This window comes from Leuciscus leuciscus (genome assembly GCF_965113295.1).
Source record: "Leuciscus leuciscus genome assembly, chromosome: 17".
In the NCBI taxonomy this organism is placed as follows: Eukaryota; Metazoa; Chordata; class Actinopteri; order Cypriniformes; family Leuciscidae; genus Leuciscus; species Leuciscus leuciscus.
In genome coordinates, this window is record NC_138741.1 from 17807266 (window position 1) to 17829519 (window position 22254).

The 22254-nt window shown below is 36.7% G+C and overlaps 1 protein-coding gene across 3 annotated transcripts; it reads right to left on the minus strand.

Moving 5' to 3' along the window:
* Nucleotides 1-740: 740 nt before the first annotated feature.
* Nucleotides 741-20481, minus strand: map4k3b (mitogen-activated protein kinase kinase kinase kinase 3b). 3 transcript variants are annotated; one of them, XR_014199058.1, is made up of 33 exons: nucleotides 20234-20481; nucleotides 17879-17936; nucleotides 17476-17566; nucleotides 16697-16761; nucleotides 16549-16604; nucleotides 16416-16463; nucleotides 16020-16062; nucleotides 15851-15923; nucleotides 15605-15736; nucleotides 15349-15411; nucleotides 14013-14094; nucleotides 13800-13916; nucleotides 13348-13426; nucleotides 13175-13233; nucleotides 13050-13090; nucleotides 12167-12205; nucleotides 9649-9703; nucleotides 9291-9564; nucleotides 8687-8757; nucleotides 8229-8270; nucleotides 7963-8047; nucleotides 7769-7848; nucleotides 7315-7375; nucleotides 7089-7206; nucleotides 6871-6929; nucleotides 6620-6723; nucleotides 6367-6538; nucleotides 6177-6245; nucleotides 5748-5840; nucleotides 5573-5643; nucleotides 5022-5077; nucleotides 3207-4939; nucleotides 741-3167 (listed from the first exon to the last, which is right to left on the minus strand). XR_014199058.1 is itself a non-coding variant. In XM_082142220.1 (32 exons), the coding sequence occupies exons 1-32, from the start codon at nucleotides 20327-20329 to the stop codon at nucleotides 4852-4854; spliced, it is 2541 nt and encodes an 846-aa protein (XP_081998346.1). In that variant the 5' UTR covers nucleotides 20330-20481; the 3' UTR covers nucleotides 741-4851. The 3 variants fall into 3 exon arrangements, 2 of the variants coding, with proteins under 2 accessions (XP_081998346.1, XP_081998345.1); XM_082142220.1 differs by having other exon boundaries at nucleotides 741-4939; nucleotides 9390-9564; XM_082142219.1 differs by having other exon boundaries at nucleotides 741-4939.
* Between the last annotated feature and the right edge of the window lie 1773 nt (nucleotides 20482-22254).

Below are 22254 nucleotides of genomic sequence, written 5' to 3' on the forward strand. Positions count from 1 at the left end.
ATTTTTTTTTTTAAAACTGTCCCAAACAACATGTGGTGATGTAGGGGCTTTTTGAAAACTTTTTAGGCTTTCTGAACCCAAGACTGAACTAATCTCTGCAATTCTCCATCTTTGATTCTTGGAGAGTCTTTGGCTCAAACTCTCCTCCTTGCCCCACATTAAGACAACGTAGACATGCGTCCTCTTCCAGGCAAATTCTTAACATCTTAATTTGATTGGAACTTCTTAATTATTGCCCTGAAGGTTGCAAAATTTCAAATCTTTAGCTATTAGCTCTTAGAGCCACTTTCTATTTTGTGAAGCTCAACAATCTTTCGCTGCACATCAGAACTATATTCTCTGGTTTTACTCATATTGATGGATGATTAAGGGAATTTGGCATATTTATACTCCTGTGAAACAAGAAGTCATGGCTGGACAATTTCATGTTCCTAGTCATCCTGGTGTGCTAAAAAATATAAATATGAATGGGAATATACATCAGAGATATTTCACTCATAGGAAATTCTATGTGTGCCAATAATTGTGGCCAATGAGTTTTGGAGAAAAACATTTATTTCATAATGTGATTTCCCCCCCACTTTCAATTGTGTTACTTATCTATATCTTAGATTTTTGAATGAAAGATCAAAAGGATAAACAATACAGATTTATTTTCATAGCCATCTTTGTTCATATAAGGGTGCCAATAATTCAGCCCATGACTCTATATTTGACAAAAATAACACCATTCAGTTGCATTTGATCTTTTTTCCACCTTGGTTTAATGTGTTAAATCTCATAAAAGAGTTTCACATTTGAAACAAAATATTGGCTTTATACAGTCTGTAAAACTCAAATTATTTTACACTATATACAAGACATGTGCATCACATTACATAAGAGAATGATGCTGTAGTGGACATGGAGTAGTTTGACACACGCTCTGTACTCAAAGCATCCAATATCACATTTGTGACTCTTTCAAACATACAGAGTAAAGGTTACTAGAGATTAGGCTCAGACACGGTTTCATTCAAGATCAGGATCAAAATCAGGATCATGGACCATGTGACAAGACCAGGGTTTAAAACTGCTGTTAGGGAGATACTCTATTTGAAGTAGTGTTTTCTTCTTTATAATGGTTTTAAATGCATGTTAGAGGTAGAGCCGACATGCTAAATTTGCACATTCAACTAAACAAAACATGATTTTGTTATTTTGGAACAAAAATGGAACAAATAGTATTCAGATATGACACCATACAAACTGATGCTAAAAAGCTTCACAGACAGCTACATTCTAGAAAGAGCTCTTTTTCTGACTTCCCCTTTCATATTTACACATACTGCATTCATAAGACATTGTTATCTCTAATCGGTTTTCAGTGAGCCTGATAAATAGGTTTTCTTTGTCTGTTATACTCTACTATTGACATCACAGCCTGTAAGTGCGCAGTCACTCATTAACACACACGGCACGCTGAGAAAAGCACACGTGAGAAAACGTATTGTGCAAACCTTCAATAACAGTGCTTGGTAATGAAAATATGACACTTGGTTTTTCTGCATAAATAATGAAATATAAAATCTCTAAAATCACTCTATTCTCATTAAGTGGCTCATGATGATACTAAACATGATGCTGTTACAGTATAGGGCAGCAAATATATATAATTTAATTATTCAATGCTTAATCCACCGAGGCTGTGCTAAAAAAAATGGTTCATAATTTATAAAACAATAGAAACAACTACTCTAATGTTCCACTTTCTGTTCCTGTGCTGATAATAATGAAATATGGAGCTATATATTGTGTGCAAAATCCAGTCATTTAAATAGGAATTGTGATCGCCAAATTCTCATAAGCCAAAATATTTCCAGACGCAGATTTTGCATCGGGTTCAAGTTGGTCACATAAATTCCCCACATCGACCAGCAGAAGGCTGTTTGGTTTCAAAGTGACTTCTGTGTGAGCTGTGCTTCATGGATCCCCACATTTGACAATGGATCTTTTTGCTCACAAAATTTAGCTAATATTACTGCACTTTTGAGATAAAAAAAAAAAGTGTCACCATAAATTTGAATGAAGAGAAAGAGGTGAAGGAGGAGGAAAAAACAGTGAGTTGGTTCGATTTACAGGTGCTGTGCCGAATTCTGTGACTCACTGAATTCTGTGACCGTAGTAGCTGCTGTATTGAGCTAATCCTAACCTTAACATCACTACATTATGTGTACTGTCACATAATTAGGTGGGTCACAGAATTCGGAATTACACGGGTTCACACAGAGCGCATTTTGGCGTTCCACTGGGCTGCTTTTAAATAGTTTTTCAATGTAAACAATTGTGAAATGTATTAGGACACAGAGAGGAGCTGTTTACAGGGCTGCGTCACGGCAGTACTGAAAGCTACGAAGCCAACTAGATGGTACGACACCTGCAAATCATGCCAGATATAAAAGCCAGGTAATTTGTTTCCTCTTTTAGACAACTGTTGTACTAGACTTCTGTGTTTTTACATTAGTTATTTAAGTCATACAGATCTGATGGTTGTGTAACAAGGTGTGTCAGTCGAGTTTAGTTTGCACTGTTTCTGTGTATTGAAATGCATCTATAGTAAGGTTATGGAGTTTGCCAGTACCACATTTTTTTGAGTTGACCATTATTAGATTTGTTAATGTTACCGTTACATGCTATGCGTATCTATAACGCATTTTAAACGGTCTACCTACGTCTCCTTGTGCTGCATTCACACCATGTCGTAATAGAGTGGTGCAGGTATGTATGACATCACTTTGTAGGCCAAAACACGGAAACGAGTTTGTATTTTAGCACTGTCAGCATTTGAATTTTTTGCATTCAGCGTTTTTTGAATGGGGTTTTGGTTAAAGGTGCAATGTGTAATATTTCGGAGGATCTATTGACAGAAATGCAATATAAGATCCATTACTATGTTTTCAGTGGTGTATAAAGACCTTACTTAATGAACCGTTATGTTTTTATTACCTTAGAATGAGTCATTTATATCTACATAACCGCGGGCACCCCCCTTCTATGAAGGTCGACATATTGTGACGTCATGTTTCTACCGTAGCCGGCAGCGAACAAACAGCGCTACAGAGCGCGTTTCGTCACTAACTTGAATGAGAAGCCGCAGAAAAAGACGCAGCAGAATACTCAGGTTGTCCCTGACTCTGCAAACGTGGAGAAAAACATGCTGTCTGAACGACGCCTCGGACATCGTAACGTTAGCTATTTCCCCTTACCTAGCTGCTTTGATGCTCTTATCCATAGCTCTTATCTTATACTAACTAGCATGGAAACATGCTATGGTAAAGTCAGCGAATAAAAGACTAACACAATGATGAACAAGTAAAAATAACAATCGCAATAACATGTGGTTTTACTGAACAATTAAGTAAATATAATTTAATATAAAATATAGTATAAAGAAACCTCATTGCTTGACTTGCTACTCTCTGCTGACTCAGACAGCTTCTCCTTAGAGTTTGCAAACGGAGGGATAGGCCGTGAGTGACTAGCTGTTTGCAATTCGCAAACCTCACCACTAGATGGCGCTAAAAATTACACACTGCACCTTTAAATGGCTGAAATAAGGTTTTAATTCTGCGACATAAAATACATCAGTAATACCCCACTCGTGATTATTTGAAGCTGTAACGTGTCTTGGATAAAAACGGTTGAGTATGGAAAGAATACAGAGGCTGTCGAGGAGATTAAACGTCATCACACCGAAAAGGTAAACTCAATCCGCTTTTACAGCATCGTTATGGTTATAATTGTGCTCTTCCAAACTATTCTAACGTTCTGGGAAAATGTTTTTAGATAAAAACCGAAAGTGTTGTCGGAAGCTTAGTGATGGTGACGCTGAAGTCGTGGGACCGTGGTGTAGTTCGTTTATAGCCTACATTTAGTTTTTTACTCCTGGTGACTGCATTTAGGCTTCAAAATTCATAAAAGTTCTGTTCATCTGTTTGTGTTCATGTGTAAGTATCATAAACTTTTGTTGATCACAGAACTTGTTTTTTTGCGATAATCCAAAAGCCTATGGAAAAACCCTGCTGGATTTCTGTCGAGGGAGCAAGCGTGATGCTAACGGCCGGTTGGCCTACAAAGTGACGTCATACCTGCACCACTCTATTGGGGTTATGCGTAACAAACTTCCATATTCTGTAAAACAGGTCGCATCACTTCCGGTTCAGCTCTTTTGTATGTGCTTCCAAAAATATAGAGCTGTTTTTACTGAAGATGCCTTCAAAGGAGCGAGCAAAGATGAGTATAACTAATGTCCATCGCATTTGCAAATTGATATCAAAAAGTTTATTTATTTATTCGGACATTAAAATTGAATTAACCGTCAACATTAAAAATAACTAGCTAGTTTAGCTGATTACTTAGCTGAAAGTCCATTGATATCGCTGTCAGTTCACTTTCTTCGACAAGCGGATGCGATGAGACCTGTTTTCCTGTTTGTTCATGCGACATAACATTCGACATAAGCCTTTTACCGTAATTTCAAATCAAAGCTGTTCACATCCTCAGACTGGGAATTATGCGTTTCTATGGCAACACCATTGACTAATTACAAGTTCTACGAGTACGTAATTACAGTAATTACGACATGGTGTGAACGCACCTTTGTACTAAGTATCGATTTTGTATCAATACGAGGTTCCAGGGGCTGGTATCACACTGAACCAAAAATATGTAGTGTGTTATTTCAGCTATCTTTGTGTAAGTTTTTCAGTAGTGTTGTGTTCCGTAGTTTAAAAATGAAAATGAGGTGTATAAGTCTCAGGAATATGACTTTTGTTGCGTGCATTACGTAGTGTGTGTTAAGGCAGTGTGTTTTCAGAAGCTGTTCTCGTGGCCTGCGAGGATGTACAGATTACTTTGAGCCGTGGGGTCTTCCGTCGGTTTGCTTTCCAACACCACCACTCTGAGAAAGACAGAAATGTTTGTGAGAACCGTGCTGATTGTGGCTCTGCTGCGGTATAGTGTAAGTGTTGGTGAGCTCTCACCTGTCTGCACCCAGCAGCCTGTAGGTTCGTGAGTTATCAGCGATCTCCTGAGTAATCTAAAGCAGAGAACATCAGTTACCAACTACACACATTTTGTCCAAAGGTTCGGTCACATTTTATCGTTGGTCTGCGAAAAATTGTGGCCAAAATCCTGTCATTGTTTTGCATGCGGGTGAAATGTTCTCCGCACAGATTTTGCTCATGTTCAAGTTGGTTACGTGAATTTGCCGCATTGACCAACAGAAAGCTGTTTGGTTTGGTAGTGACTTCATGAATTGCTCCACTGTTGACGATGGACAATAGACTTTTTTTTTTTGCCCACAAAATTTAGCTGATGTGACCGCACCTTAAAGCTAAGAGCACTGGTTACCAGCAATGAATGTATAATCTAGTTCAGTGGTTCTCAACTGGTGTGTCAAATGCTATGCGCATGAAACCATCAAAATCACTGTTGTATGTTTTGGGTGCCACTTGATGTCAGCTGTAAATCTGGGTCCTGAAGCAAAACTAGTTGAGAACCACAGAGTAAAAAGTTCACAGGCATAACACACCTCACTGTTTTTAAAGCTTCGCCCCTGCATTCCATGCTTCCAGAACGCCAAAACACTGTCCTGCAGACACACTTGAAAAAAGACAAATAAATTATTATTAATCAAAGCATACAATGAATTCTCCCATCCGTCTTGATTCAATGTAACATAATTTAAAACTTGATTGAGTTCTTACCTATTGCCTCAATCTGGAAGTTAAAGGTAAGTTCAGTTGACAACTTCCTGTTGGATTTTAACCTGCCCTGTAAATTCACCAACTTTATACACCCTGCAAAATATACAGTAGAAACTAATTATAATGTAGTAATGACTTCCCAGAGATGGAACTGAGCTTGTGGAAATTCTTGTTTGAACATGAATCTGTGCTACAAGTGCTGACAAATATCGCGAGAAAAAATCCTGTGTGAACTCAGAAAGTAACATCAGGCTAATGTACATGTGGTTTTATCACACTGTGCCTAAAATTAGCCCTTTAATTGTGAACAAAAAAATATGATTCCTATTATATTTAAATTGAATATTATTTTAGAAGAAATAGAAAACATATTTCATAAATATTATTATATTATTTATTATAATACAAGCATATATTTTATTTACTTACGATCTAAACACACAAGGACAGTGTCTCTCTCCAGCTGAGTCACATGGATGACACATGTCTGAGGCGTTTCTGGAAACACAAAACACAACAAGGGTTCATACAAGACCCAAGAGCAACACTCTAAAAGCTCCAAACATGTTTTAAGCAATCCAATCCTGTTTTGAACACAGCGAGACTCTGTAAAACTGACCGGGCTCTGTGAACGCGGGGGTGGCAGCATTGGGATCAACAGTGCCAAATGTGACCACCTGATCAGGGTGGCTTCCTTTACTGACTGCCACACAAACCAGTGGATAATGCTGCTCAGGAACCACCAACATCTCAAAGACTTCTAATGGACACGGCAGGGTGAGGTCTATGCTCTGGACAGACACAAATACACAGGATTATACTAAATAGATTTATAGATAGATTAACATTGTGTTTCTCAATATTTCACTTACCTTTATGAGCATGAAGCGCTGCATGGCTTCCACCCATTCCAACAGCATTACACTGGACTGGAAAGCTCCACATAAGTACTTATGACCCGTGTATGGGTTTCGCACTATAGATACACATACAGAAGCATGTTGACTGTATCTGTGCAAAGAATATTTACTATTTATGTGCAAATCCTAAAAATGTGCAGTGTTCTGATCATATAATTTGGTGGGCATTTCAGCACAAAACATAATAATGCATCTATACTGACCTACACAGCATTTCTGGCAACCCCTTGTATCTGGGATTTTATTGGACACGGTAAACTTTCTGAAAGAAAGGCATTACCATGACAGTACTAAAATGCAAAATGACGAGATTTCATAGGATGTGCATTTAACAAATATTTAAATGAAATTATGAGTTTATCAGAAAAAATTCCTACACACACACAAAAAAAGATTTGAAATGGATTAGTCTGAATCATACCGTGGGATTATTTTGTCAGGGAGTTTATGCGTTGGTATGGCAACGGGTAACTTCTGCATCTGTCGAGCTTGCTCAAAGAGCCCCGCCAGGTTGTAAGAGTACAGCTGCGATGCTTTACCTGTGGAACGCACACACATATGAGCATAGAATTACATTATGGTAAAGCTAAAACATTAAAATATCCTCCAACAGCATGCAAATCTTTTCCTTATTGGTTTTATCTCACCTGATATAGAAAGCAGCCAGTTGTTCATTACATATACCCATGTACACCTCCGTGGAACCAGCTGCATGTAATAAAACAAAAATAAAAAATAAATAATTAATCCCATTTAATACATTATTATCAAAATTCAATGTCGGTTCCTCCTGATTAAATAAACTCTCATCACTTTTTAGAGTAAATACATAAATATTGATTATATATTTGTATATTATTAATCAATGTATATTACTATACACACACACACACATATTTTATTTTTTATATATATATATTACACTGATGAGCCAAAACTTCATGCCCATGGTCATAATGTTTTGGCTCATTTGGATCATGAGCCAAACCATTATGCCAGGTTCATTATGCGTGTGTATATATATATATATATATATATATATATATATATTCAAAATGCAAAAACATTTTTAGCTGTATAGCCATCTAAGTTATTCCTGACCTGTTCCATGGAGCTCTCATGAATTTCATTCAGATTGAGGGTATAAATTCCTTCCTCAGCACCAAAAATCAGATACTGGTCTGAAAATGAGTCACAAGAAAATCTCATAAAACTGACAAAACCCATAATTATGATAATGATGTAAGAAGCATTTGATTTGAGAATGCCTGAGCTCTGCATGTGCTGTTTCTCACCCCTGGTGTTTGGGTTTATCCATGAACAGGCACAGTGAATCTTCAGGGGACAGCCATTAAACACTTTAGAGAAACAAGCTCCCATCTGCAGAGCAGAAAGAAAGATCAACATCATGGCAGCAGGGCTGAGTTGGAATGGTTCAAATGTACTGTAGTTGCTATTACATTTCTGTTAATCCAGGTGTGTCGATACCTTCAATGTCTTTCAATATTTGTGTGTATGAAAGAGATATAGCAAGAAAATGAGTGAAAGATGAATGACTCACATGTACTTGAGGGGTTGGTGGGAGGCCATTACTAAACGGTAGCTACAAAAAGAGAAAGAGATAAAGTCTGTAAGATGCTATCACAGTTTACAAGAGCAGAATATGTTTTATTAAACAATTTCTTCCCTTGTTTAATCAGGGAATCATAATTACAAGGCAATAACTGTAAATTCCACACACTCTGACAAAATATACCACATCTATCTCCTCCTGTCCGTAGCACAGACATTGCAGTTTCATAAATTAAGTTCGGGGTTTAGAACAACCCTAATTATAACAATAACACAATGAAAGAGGCAAAGATATTTCCCTTACTTGGCATTTGAACCATTTTGATGAATTTCTGTTATGCTTTTGAACCAAATTAGAATTAAGAAAGTAATCAAATAAAAAAAGGAAAATTGTATATATCAAAAAACATAAACGTTTCAATATAACCATAAGGAGATTAATCGCACCTTTAGACTAGATGAGGGAAGGGAGGCCAGTTTTTCTTTCTCTCCATTCTCCTGAACAGAAACTCCATTACCTGCACATAAACACTCACGTTGTATCATCTGTCCTTTGAAAGCTGAAATCACATTCAAGGAACAAAGACACACCTATGTAAATTAGGCTCATTACAGAGGCACCCCTATTTTTTGGTTGCACTGTCACTGCCTGCAGAAAGCAAGTGGTAAAAAAAAAGAATTTGTGTACATTTTTTATTAATGCAGTGGTAATTCATCAAATGATCAAATAATGGAGAAGAGAATCATAACTGGGCATTTATCCAGAAGCTCGATTTAACACACTTTCTGCATTTTACAGAGCTGATTCAGCATGGGCATGTTTGTTACCTTATTTGCATTATCCGTTAAATTAACTGTTAATGAGTTGTAAAACAACACCTTCTAACTACTAGGTCACATTAAGTAGCTCTCAACTAAACTACGGTAAAGCTACAGCTATCTATGTTGTGGGACTGAACTAAAGCCAAAATGATACAAGGAACAGGAAGACTGGCAAGGCTGTCTACCAATCACAAGAGGGCACGCTCAAGTGGGCGCGTGCTTAGCTTACTTTGTTCTTCCTGTTGTTCAGCATGAAGCCATTCCCAGAACCTATAAATCCCATCATCCCCTGCTGGCTCTGTCTGAGCGTGCTCAGATGGTTTGTTACCTAGACTACTACGCCTGTGTGGGGGCAGGCGAGGAGGTGGCGGTCTGGGGGGCACATAGGAAGCAGGCCGAACAGGAGGGGTGGAGCTCCCAGAAGCTGGACAACGTTTAATGGTCCCTTCTCCGGTATTGTCCTCTGAGACGGTACTGTTCTGTGCGGGAGACAGAAGCTTCGGCTAAGAAGTGATAAAGAGAAACAGTGTGAGTTACACATTCTGTCAAAAGTCTGTGGGATAGAGAAGCGTATGTGTATCTTTTACCTTGGGTGGTAGAGGAGGTGGTACTTTCGGTCTCATGGTTGAAGTGGAGTTACAGCTGTAGGCACAGACACACAAGAACATATTGTAATGATTTATAGTCATACTGCTAAACAAGATACGGTAACATAAAAGAAGGACGCAAGGACCAATGGCACAGTTTCTTTGGACAGTGGAAACGCATACAGGGAAACAATCAGATGAAGAAAGAGACCATATACAACATCAAAAACAGTAAAGAATTATAACCGGCAAGCAAGAAATGGTCATGTGGACACAAGACACACAAACATAGTGCTAAATATGCTCAAGTCTAATCTACCTAATCCAGAGCAGAATATTTTGAACTTCTTAGAGTTTACTCTTTCAATCCTTCAAACTGATGGAAAACAAAAGTGTTTCTGTATGTCTTGCGCTCATCGCCAACTTATTAAACAAACCAAAACAAATGTCTGATCAAATTTCATGACTGAAACACAAATCAGAATCAACACACAACATACACAAATAATTCAGTATAGTAGATTTTTATAAATAGATTTTGTGAGTAGAAAATGTGAGTGGTGCTTGTCCCTGCAAAACTCATTGCCACAATGCTAGGGTGTTCTGGTGGTTGCCAGGGTGTTCCTATGTGATTGATAGGAGGTTGTTTACTGACCCGAGTCGATAAAGCCCAGTCCTAAATCTTTATAATACTCGGGTTCCTCCTTCAAAGTAAATCTTAGGATTTTTTTTTGCCCATTTTGTCATCTGGCAGAATTTTTTTTTAAAGTCTTATAGTGTAGAAAAGTAATAACATATGCAATTGTATTAAAGTTGGTATAAAACAGAAATTGTGATCATCTCCCCTATTGTGATGTATATCAGAGTTAAACAGCTTAACAAATAGCCAAAAATGGCATGACTTGATTTTGTCCATCGGGAATTGATTGGATTGTTGTTGTTTTTGTTGCCAGGGGAGGGCAAGTTCATGTTTTTGATTAATGATTATGAATGCACATGACTAAAAAAAAGAATGATGTGCATGGATAAATTGCAATATTCCCCCCCAAAAAAGAAAAAAAGAATTGTCAATTTTGGTGATGTTAATATACAGTACCAGTCAAAAGTTTGGAAACATTACTATTTTTAATGTTTTTGAAAGAAGTCTCTTATGCTCATCAAGCCTGCAGTTAAAAAAAACAACAACAAAAAAAACCAGTAATATTATGAAATATTATTACAATTTAAAATAATGGTTCTCTTTTTTAATATATTTTAAAATTTAATTTATTTTTGTGATGCAAAGCTGAATTTTCATCAGCAAGTACTCCAGTCTTTGGTGTCTTATGATCCTTCAGAAATCATTCTAATATGATGATTTGATACTCAGTTATTATCAATGATGGAAACTGTTGTGCTGTTTAATATATTTTTTTGGAATACTTTTTTCAGGATTCATTGATGAGTAAAACGTTAACAGCATTTATTCATTAAAACAGCATTTATTCAAAATAAAAACATTTCTAACAATATAAATCGTTACCATCACCTTTTATCAATTTAACGCATCCTTGTTGAATTAAAGTACTAATTTCTTAAAAAAAAAAAGTTTTTGTTCCCAAACTTTTGAACGGTAGTGTATATTGTTACAAAAGATTTCTATTCTAAATAAATACAGTTCTTTTTTTAACTTTTTATTCATCAAATAATCCTGAAAAAAGTATCTCAGGTTATAAAAAAAATATTAAGCAGCACAACTGTTTCCAACATTGATCATAAATCAGCATATTAGAATGATTTCTGAAGGATCATAAGACACCAAAGACTGGAGTACTTGCTGATGAAAATTCAGCTTTGCAACACAAAAATAAATGACATTTTAAAGTATATTAAAAAAGAGAACCATTATTTTAAATTGTAATAATATTTCATAATATTAGTTTTTTTTTGTTTTTTTAACTGCAGGCTTGATGAGCATAAGAGACTTCTTTCAAAAACATTAAAAATAGTAACGTTTCCAAACTTTTGACTGGTACTGTATGTCCAAGCATCTAATAAAGCAAAATGCATACTGAAGTGTCTTGGCTTACCATAAACTCTCATACTTTAAATTAACTTACAAACACAAATGCATATTTTCACATGGATCATGCATCTGAGCACCAGCAAGCAACTTAAAACCAGACACACTACAAAACAAACCGAGCACATCCTTCAATCACACATCCAGTTGACACTAACAGACAGGAAGTCACGGATGATCACAGGTGTTTTTGATAACATTACATCTTCCTCTCACTTACTGCAAATCATCACCTTCATCCTCCTCCTCATCCTCTAAATGTGTCACATGACCCCTGAGAGAGATGAAGAGGGTGAGGCTAAGAAGGTAAAGCAGCCAGAGAAGAATGCAGAGAACACACACACACACACACACTCAGCAGTAAGAGCTTCTCAGTGCCAAGCCGAGATGAGACTGCAGAGGTGATTAGTTTGCAAAGCAGGTAGGCTGACCAATCAAAAGTGACAGTGGGAGTACCTTTGATTGAGCTCCTCAGCAACAGATTTTAATAGACTCCTGAAAAACAATGAATAAAAGAGAGAACTTGTTTTATATATATACACTGATATATATATATATATATATATATATATATATATATATACACACACACACACATGCACAGACATATTAGTAAACTAGAGATGTGTTGCAACACCAAATTGACACGCGACTAGTCAACTAGTCATCCAACAACAAAACTAGTTGATTAGTGTGGTGACAGCTTGTAGACTTTCTCTTATTTCTTTATATATTTTTAGCTTTGTTGCTTTAAATTAAACTAGAGACGAGTCATGATGGATGACTAGTTGACCAACAACCGATTATTGAGCCCGGCTAGATTTAGACGTTCCTTTGTTTTTTAAAGAATTAATTTATTAGTTAACTAAATTAGTTAACTTGAAGTAATAATAATAATAAACATTTACTAATACATTATTAAAATCAAAAGTTGTATTTGTTAAAATTAGTTAATGTGCTGGTAAGTAACATGAACAAACAATGAACAGTTGTATTTTTATTAACTAATGTTAACAAAGATAAAAAAATACAGTAACAAATGTATTGCTCATGGTTAGTTCATGTTAGTTAATACATTAACTAATGTTAACAAATTAAACCTTACTGCAAACTGTTACCATTTATTTACAATTTTGTTATTCTAAACTAGGGATTGGTCACAATGGTTGCATAATCAACTAGTAACCAACAACCAAGTTGATTATTCAGGTAGAATAGTTTTAGACAATTTCAGTTCTTGTTATTTTAATCTATCAACCGACTAGTTGATCAGTGAGGTCGACTAGTTATTCATTCATTTTTTAAATAGACTCGCAAATAAAGAATAAAACACACTCACTTGTTATTTCCCAGAATGCTTTGGGGCTCTAACGGTAGATCCTACATGAATCAAAAAGACAGTCAGACGAATAATTCAAACAAACAGACTAAACAACAATAAATCCATGGCAGAGTGTCACAAACCATCTCATGATGCGGTTCGGTCTCCTTCCTCAGAGGTGGATCGAACTTCACCTTATCAACTAGAAGAGGGCCACACATAGACTTCAGATTTCTTTTTGTGCTTATAAGTATTCTGAGAATTCTTGTGTTTATTTCGGTTCAGTGAGTCAAGGGCTGCTTGACACATGACTTACAGTTAATCTCAGACAGAGTCTTTCCGTCTCGTGAGCTCCTGCTAGTTGAGCGGATTCGATGTGGTACAGACACGGGAGACTGCAAACAAGGGGACCACAAGTTAAGTTTTCAAACTTGAAAGCTAAAAAGCCTTAGTTATATACCCACCTTTTCTGAATATCTGTTATAAGACCCTAATCTTTCCTCAAGGCAACACCGCAAGCCACTGCAGTTACGTGTTAAAACCAATAAACTCACATGCGTTCATATACACACACAATCGCATATGCACACTGCAGCATGGGTAACCTGACACACTTGTACCTGGCAGCTGGCAGAGCCAACTGACTGCCCTCACTTAGGATCTACATCTAAAGAAACAACCAATTAGAAATCAGTGCTTCAGTTTAAAGCCCTGACATGGTTTCCCAATGGTTAAAATGTAAAGAAAGAGTCAGATATATGGAATTACCTCTGGGTCAATGTCATCCTCTTCTGCATCACTGTGTGTACTGTGGTCAGGGTTGTTGGCTTTGTCCAGTAGCTCAATGGCAAGAGTCCGGCTAAGCGGCTGGGTAACAAACGGGTGCTGCAAAAACAGAAGTGATGCAATGAAACATTATTGAACAATGGTGGATCAATGGAGCCAATCATATATGTTATCTGAAGGAAGGGCAGATCTTACCTGCAGTAGTTTGTCAGCCGTTGGTCTCTTCTTGGGATTTTTGGTCAAAGCCATTTTCACAAAGTGATGGAAATTATTTGTCCTTCATGAACCAAAACAAACCAGATGAGAATGAAAAAATTCAAAAACGTAATTAACATTTGAATAAATCTAAGTTTGCCGTTACAGTAACAAGTGTAGAATTGAAATAAGCAGGGTTTAAAAGCAGTTTTTTCAGCGGTTTTCTGCTTTTTAAAAGCAGCGGTTTTCACAAAAACATTAAGCAGCAAACTTTGATAATAAAAAGTTTCCTGGGCCCAGTTGTTCAAAAAGTTTATTCTGGATCAGAATGATCTGAATTTGGAAATCCTATGTTTTGTTATCCAGGATCAGGTAACCCATCTTATTGTTGTGCTTACTTTGTTTATCAAAGCAAAATTGGACTGAATCACCCTGATCCAGATACACACTTTTTCAGATTACCAAATCTGGATTACTATTGCTCTTCTATTGGATTAACTCTTACTATTGCTTCCATGGTGATGGAAAAAAAATATTTCAATGCTTTTGCTTTCTCTCAGAAAAGTTTGCGTAGCATTCACACTAGAAAATGTGTTCACTCGCAAACATTTTTTGACAGGTTCATCTCTTATGATTGTGCCAATGTAGATTACAAACAGTGATTAAAAAAAACACAACTTTTTATTATAATTTTTTTATTTACAACTGTTTGGGGATTATTTTATGGTGCCAAATTCTCTTTTTTACTTTACTGTAGGCTACCGAAAGACTACTTGTAATTTATTACTTTAACAGTTAAACTAATTTAAAATCCACCCTTCTGCTGGGATCAGTATAATCCAATTTTTTTTTTTAAAGGTTTCAAAGGTATCCCAATCTTACTAAAAAGTTTGGAATACAAACTGATGATTTGATCCAGATCAAAACCAAGATTGGATTTTGTGATCTAATCTGATTTCAGAATCGTTTTTTTTTTCTTTTGAAAAAAAACAACATTTTCAAGGTTTGATCCAATCCGATTGCCAAAATCCGATCAGATTACTTTTGAACAACTGGGCCAAGAGCATCAAATCAGCATATCAGAAAGATTTCTGAAGGACACTAAAAATTCAGTTTTGCCATCACAGTAATAAATCACATTTTAAAATATATTAACATTAAAAATGTATATTTCACAATATTATTGTTTTTTAAGCCTTGGTGACAGACTTACATAAAAAAAAAAAAATTAAACGTAAAAAATTTTTTTACCAACTCCACACTTTTTAACGGTAGTGTATTTTGTTTTTCTCATTCGATTTTGAACTGTACTTATGAATCATTTAGAAATACTTACCACTTTACTTTGTCTTTCAGCTTAGGTGGTTGGAAACTGCTCTTGGTCATTAGGAAGAGTGCTCTAAAGGGGAAACGCAACAGAGAGGACCAAAGTAAGACAAACGTGGAAAAGAGGGAGAACACTAGAGTGTCATCATACTACGGGTGACCTGTGTAATATATATTAACTATGAAACGATGCAATTCATTTAGCAGAATCGGACATCCATTGTGCAGCAATGGACTGCTCATGATGGAGGAAACTGGACACATACCTCATGGGGTGCAAGTCGAACATTGGCGGCTCCAACTCTGCCAGCTCAATAGCTGTGATACCCACGGCCCAAATATCACACAGCTGATTGTAGCCCCCTTTCCTCTCGACTGCGGCCACCTCAGGTGCCATCCTGCAGAGTAAGACACATAAAGAAAGAAATTATATACATGTGACTACAGTGCTGACTAGAATCAATCTATTAAAAAAATCCTAACACATAAGAGACAAAAGAAGACTGACATACCAATATGGAGTTCCGATGAAGGACTTTCTTTTTGCTAAAGTGGCTGATATCTGAGCCGAAACTCCAAAATCAGCTGGAGAGAGACAAACGGAAGTGTGAGAGAGGAATTCAGTGGTTCTGTTTTAAATGAAAAACCGCCAAGTCATTCATATAAAGTGCTTTTTATTACCTAGCTTAACGTAGCCATTGTCCGTCAACAGAATATTTGCGCCCTACAAAACAAGAGTAGAGACACAGTGAGCGATTTTGAAAGATTCATTTGATTCAGACTAATTCATTAATGAATCATTTAGACCAATTTGTGAACCAGTTCCACCAATTCATCGAACAAAACCATCTAAATTCACTCAAGTTTTACTCTACACAAACGCAACTACTGGCCAATGAAATATTTTAGAGCATAACTGAATATTCACTATAAAAATATTGTCAAGAATAGCATTTCCCCCCAAAAAACACTATTTATCTCAGTTATTTTTGCATGATAACATCAGTCGAGTGGGACATGAGTGAAAATTATGTCAACACTGTGAGATTTAATTATATTTGAAAGTCCAGTTTGTACCTTTATATCTCTGTGGATCTTGCCTTTGTTATGGAGATAGTAAACACCCTGACATGAACACAGAAACCCACATTAATCATTCAAAATGGTCACACATAATAACTTTTACGCATCAGTAAATGTGTGTATATACCTGCAGGGTCTCCCGACATACATACGCAATCTGGGATTCTGACAACGGCCCGGTAACTGAAGATACAGATATACATCTATATGAGAGAATAGCTCAACATGATAAATGCATTAAAATTTCCCATTTTGGAATCGGTAACAATAGTTACCATGGTATATATCCTGGAGAGAGCCCCCACCACAGTATTCCATGCTGATCCATAATTTATCTCTCCTGAAAAAGGGATATTAAGACATCAATTATCAAGCCTTGTCAGACCATTTCTGACCTCAACAGCTTAAAAGAGGTGCATGTTGGGTTGTGACGTGTACTTCAACAGGTAGGGAAAAATATCAACAATTAATAAAAAGAGAGAAACAGAATATACACTACCGTTCAAAGGTTTGGGCTCTGTACGATTTTTTTATGTTTTTGAAAGAAGTCTCTTACGCTCATCAAGGCTGAATTTATTTGATCAAAAATACAGTAAAAACAGTAATATTGTGAAATGTTTTCACAACTTTAAATAACTGTTTTTTATTTTAATACATTTTAAAATGTAATTTATTCCTGTGATGGCAAAGCTGAATTTTCAGCATCAGTCTTCAGTGTCACATGATCCTTATATGCTGACTTGCTGCCCAAGAAACAGGTTTTAGGATTCTTTGAAATTTAAATCTTTTGTAACATTAGAAATGTCTTTACTCAAATTTTTTATCAAATTAATGTGTCCTTGCTGAATAAAAGTATAAAAAAATAAATCAGAAAACAAAAAAAACAAATCACACTGACTCCAAACTTTTAAACGGTCGTGTAATGCTAGTAAAACAGTTAATTGCACAAAAAACAAAAAACTGCTGACATTTAATGAACAACCAGTCTGCCCCTGTATTACATTATACAATGATTAAAACATAAGGGCGTTTGATTGCATGTGTGTACATGTACCTGAGGTAACTGCCAAAATATGCAACGATGTTTGAGTGTTTACAATCTTTCATCATTATGATCTCCTGCTGCACCACGTCAAAGTCCTCTCCTGCAAATCAATTCACAAAATAATTCAGTAAAAAAGCAAGTTGAAGCAATGTTGCAAACAGACTAAAATATGAAAACAGTTCCATGTTGGAAACTGAAACTGATGAAAACAGAAGGGAATGGAAAACTGAATTCTGTGCTAAAAAGTGAGTGATCACACTGCCTCTATTTACAATGCATGCACATTCACACCATTACAATGCACGAACACACCATACTTGTAATATTTAACTATTCAAGTATAGATGGATAGTGATAGGGCACTAAGTACCGGTGGTTAAACAGCACTGTGTGTGCAGCAGCGCTGGCTCACCTGGTTCTAGTTTGATGACTTTGATAGCAGCCAGTTCTCCAGTGCTGACATTACGAGCCTGGAAAAGAAGAGCATTAGAGCTGTGATTCCATAAGCCCAACAGGTGTACAATAGCACAAGTGCTAATGCCAAATGCTAACTCACTGATCCCAATTGCTCTACTCATTATTATATGCATTAGATATAATTATTAGACATGTTGTATGGATCAGACCCACATTTAAAGATCAATCTGCTCCAATAATAAAAGGAGAAGTTTGCAATTTCTGCACCATTAGTGGCATTAAACAAGTTTCCGAAACATTCCTCCCATCTGCCCTATTGTTGGACATACAAACAGTCCCAATTGTTGAACAAAACAATTTGCAAAAACAAAAAGCAACATTAAAGCGAAGTTGTTTGGATTTTTTGGAAAAATGAAGTTAACCCTTAAATGGAATACATATCGTTCTCCATGAACATTAAGCTGGCATTGGAGAAAGTATTTTAATTAGTAGCTAATGCTGAGAGCAAGGTTGCCAGTGGCCGATATAAAAAAAAACTATTTAATGACAACAAATGAGATTGTTAAAATGAATTATTATACATGTTTATTTTTAAACATTATATTAATTATTTGAGAGCAGAAATTCTATTCTACTATCCAATGAGAAGGCTGAAGTAGACTTGTAAACAAAGAACTGCTACTCTAATGAGAGTTAGTTGACATGAAGGTGCAACGTTACTTATAGGCAACAGAATGTCTAAAGGGGACCATTCAAAATAAAGTGTAACCATATTAAATGTTTCTTAAATGGACCATGTGACATTGAATACTGGAGTAATGATGCTAAAAAAATTCAGCTTTACCATAACAGGAATAAATTAATTTTTAATAAATTAAAATAGAAATTTGGAATATTATTTAACATTTAATTTTACAGTTTAACAAATTTTTTATTAAATAAATGCATGTTTGGTGAGCATCAGAAAAAAAAATCTTACTGACCCCAAACATTTGAACACTAGCTTGTATATATATATATATCAGTTCAGGAATATTTTTCAGGATTTTCTAGAAAACACACAGTATTTTGCATGTTCTCTCACAAGTTAACGCACAAACACACTCACAAAGGCCTCATCTATAAAACTGAACTGAGAGACATCTGTCTGCCAAACAGAAGTGAGGATGATGTCATCAGAGACACAAAGAGAAAGAGAGATTTTCCAACATTTTATCTTAGTTTTACATGGAATTGCATTCAGCATTCCAAGTAATATGGAACAGAGGCCGCTGAAATGTGTGTATCGATGTTCACAGTGCTGTGATGGCCGTAATAAGTAGGACAAGGATAACATCAAATAACTTTCACATGCGCACACACTCACACGGGGCCTCTACGATCGCAGTGAGGCATTTCACTGTCCTGTAATAAATAAGCTCAGGGCTGTTTCTACTTTTTATTAAAATAAGATAATTGATTAATCTAAGCAGAAGGAACATAGGCTACGTAAACAATCCAATTAAATTACATTGCAATAATCAACCAGATGAATTTGTGAAATTCTCATATAGTCTTCTCTCTATTTTTATTTTGCTTTGTGGTTTTGTTTATTCTGGTCCTACATCTCTCCACCTACAAGGATCTGATTGAGTGAACGTGTGTGATTAAATGGCATACACCCAACACACACTCTAACCCAAACACACTATAAAAACCCAGGAAGAGGGAACAATTACGAACAAACAGGATGGACATAGTTGTGGGCAAACACACTCACACACTTGCAGTTTAAAGTTCAGCCACTTCCTGTCACCGAAGGAAGTCAGGCACATTTAGTGTTTCTTAAGAACAAGATTGCACTTGCCTTTCCCCTTAGATCCAACACCTTGCAACACCCCTTAGTAGTGACCATCTGCCACTGCACAGTCTCTCTGCAGCATATTGGGCTATTCTTGCCTTTGTTTATGTCACACAGATATATCACATAAAGAGATGCAGGACTTTGAGTTTGACAGCCCTGCTTTGGCTCTCGCTGGTCAAATAGACCTGCTAGGCCCTGTGCATTATGGAAACAAAGATCTCTAGAGCCTTTCAGGATTTTACACCATATCCGAGACGCAAAATTCCTACAAAACACAGATACACTGTGGTCCAGCATAAACACACATCTGTTGTCTCCCGCATTCACTGGTTACATTGGTCAGTTAAGTGGCTTCGCCTTAATCCCTAGTGAGCTTCCTACATAGACAGTATTTTTGGGCACCATATAGGGGCATTCTGACCGTTTGAAAAGCGTTTATGATGCCCAAAAATGCAGTCTAGGTCGGTAACGTAGCTTTCTAAAATCTGATACCCAGTTGATCTCTACCTTGTACACATCTCCATAGGTTCCGCTCCCGATCCTCTGGATCAGCTCAAAGTCTTCCTGTGGGTTTCTGCGCGACAGATCCAAGCTTAAATTCATTGTGCAAGTCACCGTTTGCGCCCTCCGGTTTATTTACGTGTTCCCGGTGTCAAAAACGGGAGGGGGGTGATGATTGCAGAGACATACAGTAACGGAGGAATATGACGGTCCAGTCCCACCGAACTACAACAACATGGCCTCCTACGCGCATGCGCATTGCAACTGACACACTGGCAAAGTGTCATGTAGCACACGCACTAAGGATGGAGAGAAATTTGAGCATAAGCCAGAAATGGTTTGGAAACTTAAGCCACACTTAAAATGTAACAAAGTAATTTTAATAGATAGAAAATATCTAGCCAAGTAATATTTATTTATTTAGTTGTTTTTTTTTTTTTAAGAAAAATTGAACAAGCATACTTTTCCAAGCAACATATTTAAAGGTAGGGTAGGTGATCCTGTTCAGAAACACTTTTTTTTATACTGGGTGAAATGGTCCTTCCATCCTGATAGTAGTCAATACATTATGTGTTTAGAAAAAGGAATGAAAAAAATCAGACCTCTGTAGCAGCTGCAGGACAGTAAAAACTCTGACCAATCACTGCCATTCGGTGCGAATGTAAAGAACCAATCAGATGCCTTCATGTCTCGTGCCCGCCCCGAGCCCCACTGCGCGCGCTGCCCTGCGTGCACTCATCACATGTCACCGTTCCCGGAAATATTCAGCTCAAAGCACCTGCATATGCAGTCAGCGAAGGCAAACAAGGCAAAAACTACTTCCTCGGACCCTGCCCGCACTCTTGAACGACCTCCTCTGCTTCGCCCTCAACCCCGGACCTGTCCTCGAGCCGACGATGCGGTACTTTTCTCCGGACTCGGAGTGTACGTTAGTCTTCATTAGAGTCAACAATGTTTTCATCATGGAAACTCTTACATGCAAAACACCGTATATGTTATGAATCTTACACGAAATTCATCTTCATCACAGTGTAACTGATGGTAATGGAAAAACGTGTATCAATGCAACCTGTTTTTAGTTTTGCCTTATAAATATAGCTCGTTACCGAATGAAACTTTACCATTATCGATATGCTAGCTTGAGAGTGAGTACTAAAATAAATCTTATTTGTTTATATTCATAGTGATAAAGTTAGGTATTTTATTACATGTGATTCTGACATGATGTCACTGTATGTACTGCGCTCCTTCCTCTCCACTCGTCTCAGGTAATAAATGCGTCTTGTTCCAGCCTGTTTGGCGTCGCGCGTTCATGTGTTTTGGGGGCGTGGCTTTGGAAGGAGCTCAGAAGGGAGGGGGTGGAGTGAATGGAAATAATGAGCTGTGTTTATTGCAGATTAAAAGGTCTACAGTCACTCGATTTTTAAATTTTCTTTTTCAGAGAACTTACATTTTAATTATGTATTGGTATATAAAGACAGTTTAAACAAATTTGGAATGTTTTTTTTTTAGAAAAATGATTACCTACCCTACCTTTAAACCAAAATATGACAGTTTTAAAATATAATAGATATAGGCCCGGTTTCACAGACAGGGCTTAGATTAAGCCAGGATATGTTAGTCCAGTCATTTTAAGCCAAAATGGGGGTCAACCTTGAACAAATTGCAATAGAAGCAAACTCAACTGATTTTGTATCCTCAATATGTCCTGATATGAGTAAGGAAAAAAAAGCCCCGAAGAATCCCATTAGGGGAAAGTTTCGAAAAAGACCCAAATATAGCCCATTCATACGCCTATTCATTATTTTTCTTAGGTGAATAGGGTAACATTTTTAACCTTTAGATATCACCATGAAAATTACTGAGTTGATTACTTACATCAAGACAAACAAAAAATGTATTGCAAGTTTTTTGAAATTGTTACCACAACAGATCCACAACAAATACCACAACAGATCTAAACATTGGGTATAGCCAGGTGAAAATGTCTTGTTGAATCTTGACGACACATTACAGTAAAATATTTA